Source organism: Eimeria necatrix, genomic scaffold (genome assembly GCF_000499385.1).
Source record: "Eimeria necatrix Houghton genomic scaffold, Enh_scaff480, whole genome shotgun sequence".
Taxonomy (NCBI): Eukaryota; Apicomplexa; class Conoidasida; order Eucoccidiorida; family Eimeriidae; genus Eimeria; species Eimeria necatrix.
The window spans coordinates 22,119-24,259 of NW_013654816.1; the positions used below are offsets into that span (position 1 = coordinate 22,119).

Below are 2,141 nucleotides of genomic sequence, written 5' to 3' on the forward strand. Positions count from 1 at the left end.
AGGCCATAAGAAATCGCAGGCACAGAAAGTACCATTTGAGGCCTTATTTGCATTTTTAATTCATTTTTATTTTATTCATTTTAATTATTTATTTCTATTTTATTTATTTTCGCTTTTTCGCATTCTTTCCTTTCCGCTGCATGCGTCGAGAAGATCCTCTGCGAGGCTGAGGCGTTGGGGTGTACGTACACCTCAAAAAGCCCCGTGGCTTTGCATGCAAAAGAGAAATGCAGAATAAATAAAACAGCCCATTTGTGGGGCCCCACAGGGACAAAATAAATGGAAACTAAAAAGAAAAAAAAGAAACAAAAAGGACATTAAAGGCCCCACTGCCACACAAACTTTGGGGCTGGACTAATGCGCATGCATGCAAAAATAACAACTGGCGACAAAAAACCAGCGCATGCATGCATGTGTTTGCATGCATGCATGCGTTTGCATGCATGCATGCGTTTGCATGCATGCATGCGTTTGCATGCATGCATGCGTTTGCATGCATGCATGCAAACGCATGCATACTGATCAGCAGACACTATGCGCATGCATGCATGCGTGTAAACAGCGGACAGAGACAAAGCCGCATGCATACATGCACACATGCATGCATGCATGCATGCATGCATACACACGTGCATGCATGCATGCATGCATGCATGCATGCATGCACGCATGCATGGACAAAAGCAAACGACGAAAGACGCATGCACGAATGCATAAGCAGAAACACACAAAGATGCATGCATGCATGGACAACGAAAAAGGCCGCATGCAGAAGGCCGCATGCACGAGCAACACAAGACACAGGGACCTTGCATGCAGTTTATCCGTGTACGGGGTTGGAGGGGCACTGGGGCTGCGGGCGGGGCTTCGGCGCTGCGGCTCTCAGCCGCCGGAGACACAAAACGTGGGGATTCATTCTGCAAAAAATAAAACACTTTTGGAGAAAATTAAATGAAATAAATAAAAGAAATAAAAGAAATTAAAGAAATTAAAGGAATAAAACAAATAAAACAAATAAAACAAATAAAAGAAATTAAAAAAATAAAAGAAATAAAAGAAGTGAAAGAAATAAAAGAAATAAAAGAAATAAAAGAAATAAAAGAAATGAAAGAAGTAAATGAAATAAAAGAAATAAAAGAAACAAAGAAATAAAAAGGTGGAAGGAGATATAAGATGATATTAAAAGAAATGAGGAGTAAAAGGAATCAAAAGCAATGAGAGGAAATAAAAACAAAGACAAAAATAAAAAGAAATAAAAACGAAAAAAGAAATAAAAGAAATAAAAGAAATAGAAAGAAATAAAGGAAATAAAGGAAATAAAAGGAATTTAAAAAGATTAAAAGAGGTTTAGAGAGACAAAAGTAGAAAAGGAGAAAAAGTGAGAAAAAAAGAAACAGCAAAAAGATAAAAAAAAACAAAAAGGAAAATAAGAGATATAAAAGACAGAAAGAAAATAAAAAGAAAATAAAAAAGAAATGAAAAGGATGTAAAAAAGGAAATAAAAAAGAAATAAAAAGGATGTAAAAAAGGACACAAAAAGGGAAAAAAGGCGCAAAAAGAGGAACAAAAAAGCCCCCAAAAGAATTAATTTTTGGAGAAATTAAAACAAAAATGATTTTTGCGAAATTCAAAAAAGAAAGAAATGAAAAAAGATCTTTCGGCCGGAAAAGAAGCAAAAGGCCGCTTTGCTTATTTATTAATTTATTTATTTATTTAATTTATTAATTCATTTACTTATCTTTTATTCAGTTATTTATTTATCTATTTATTTATTAATGTATTTATCCATTTATTTTTTAATTTATTCATCTGTCAGTTTACTTCAGTTCTTCCTTTTTACACAAAAGACCCCACATGCAATTAGAAAATGCTTTAAAACAACAAGCTCCAAAAGCCCCAAGCAGCAGCAGCAGCAGCAGCAGCAGCAGCAGCAGCAGCAGCAGCAGCAGCAGCAGCAGCAAGTGCGCACGGGTAAATATAGTAGTGCTCCCAGCCCGGCGTTTGCTGCACATGCAAAACTTGAAATAAATATTCTTCAGAGACCAGCCCCCTCGGGTCTCTCCGCAGCTCTTCTCGGAAAAGGTCATATTGCTGCATGCAACCAAACGCATGCATGCGTTTGCATGCATGCGTTTGCATGC

The 2,141-nt window shown here is 36.5% G+C and overlaps 1 protein-coding gene across 1 annotated transcript in view; it reads right to left on the reverse strand.

Moving 5' to 3' along the window:
* Positions 1-1,872: 1,872 nt before the first annotated feature.
* ENH_00057270 (hypothetical protein, conserved) overlaps positions 1,873-2,141 on the reverse strand; it is a gene marked incomplete at both ends in the record, with an annotated part of 977 nt that continues 708 nt past the window's right edge. Inside the window, one exon of the mRNA XM_013583882.1 lies at positions 1,873-2,091. Coding sequence (XP_013439336.1) covers positions 1,873-2,091 — 219 coding nt within the window. The remainder of the gene's footprint in view (positions 2,092-2,141) is intronic.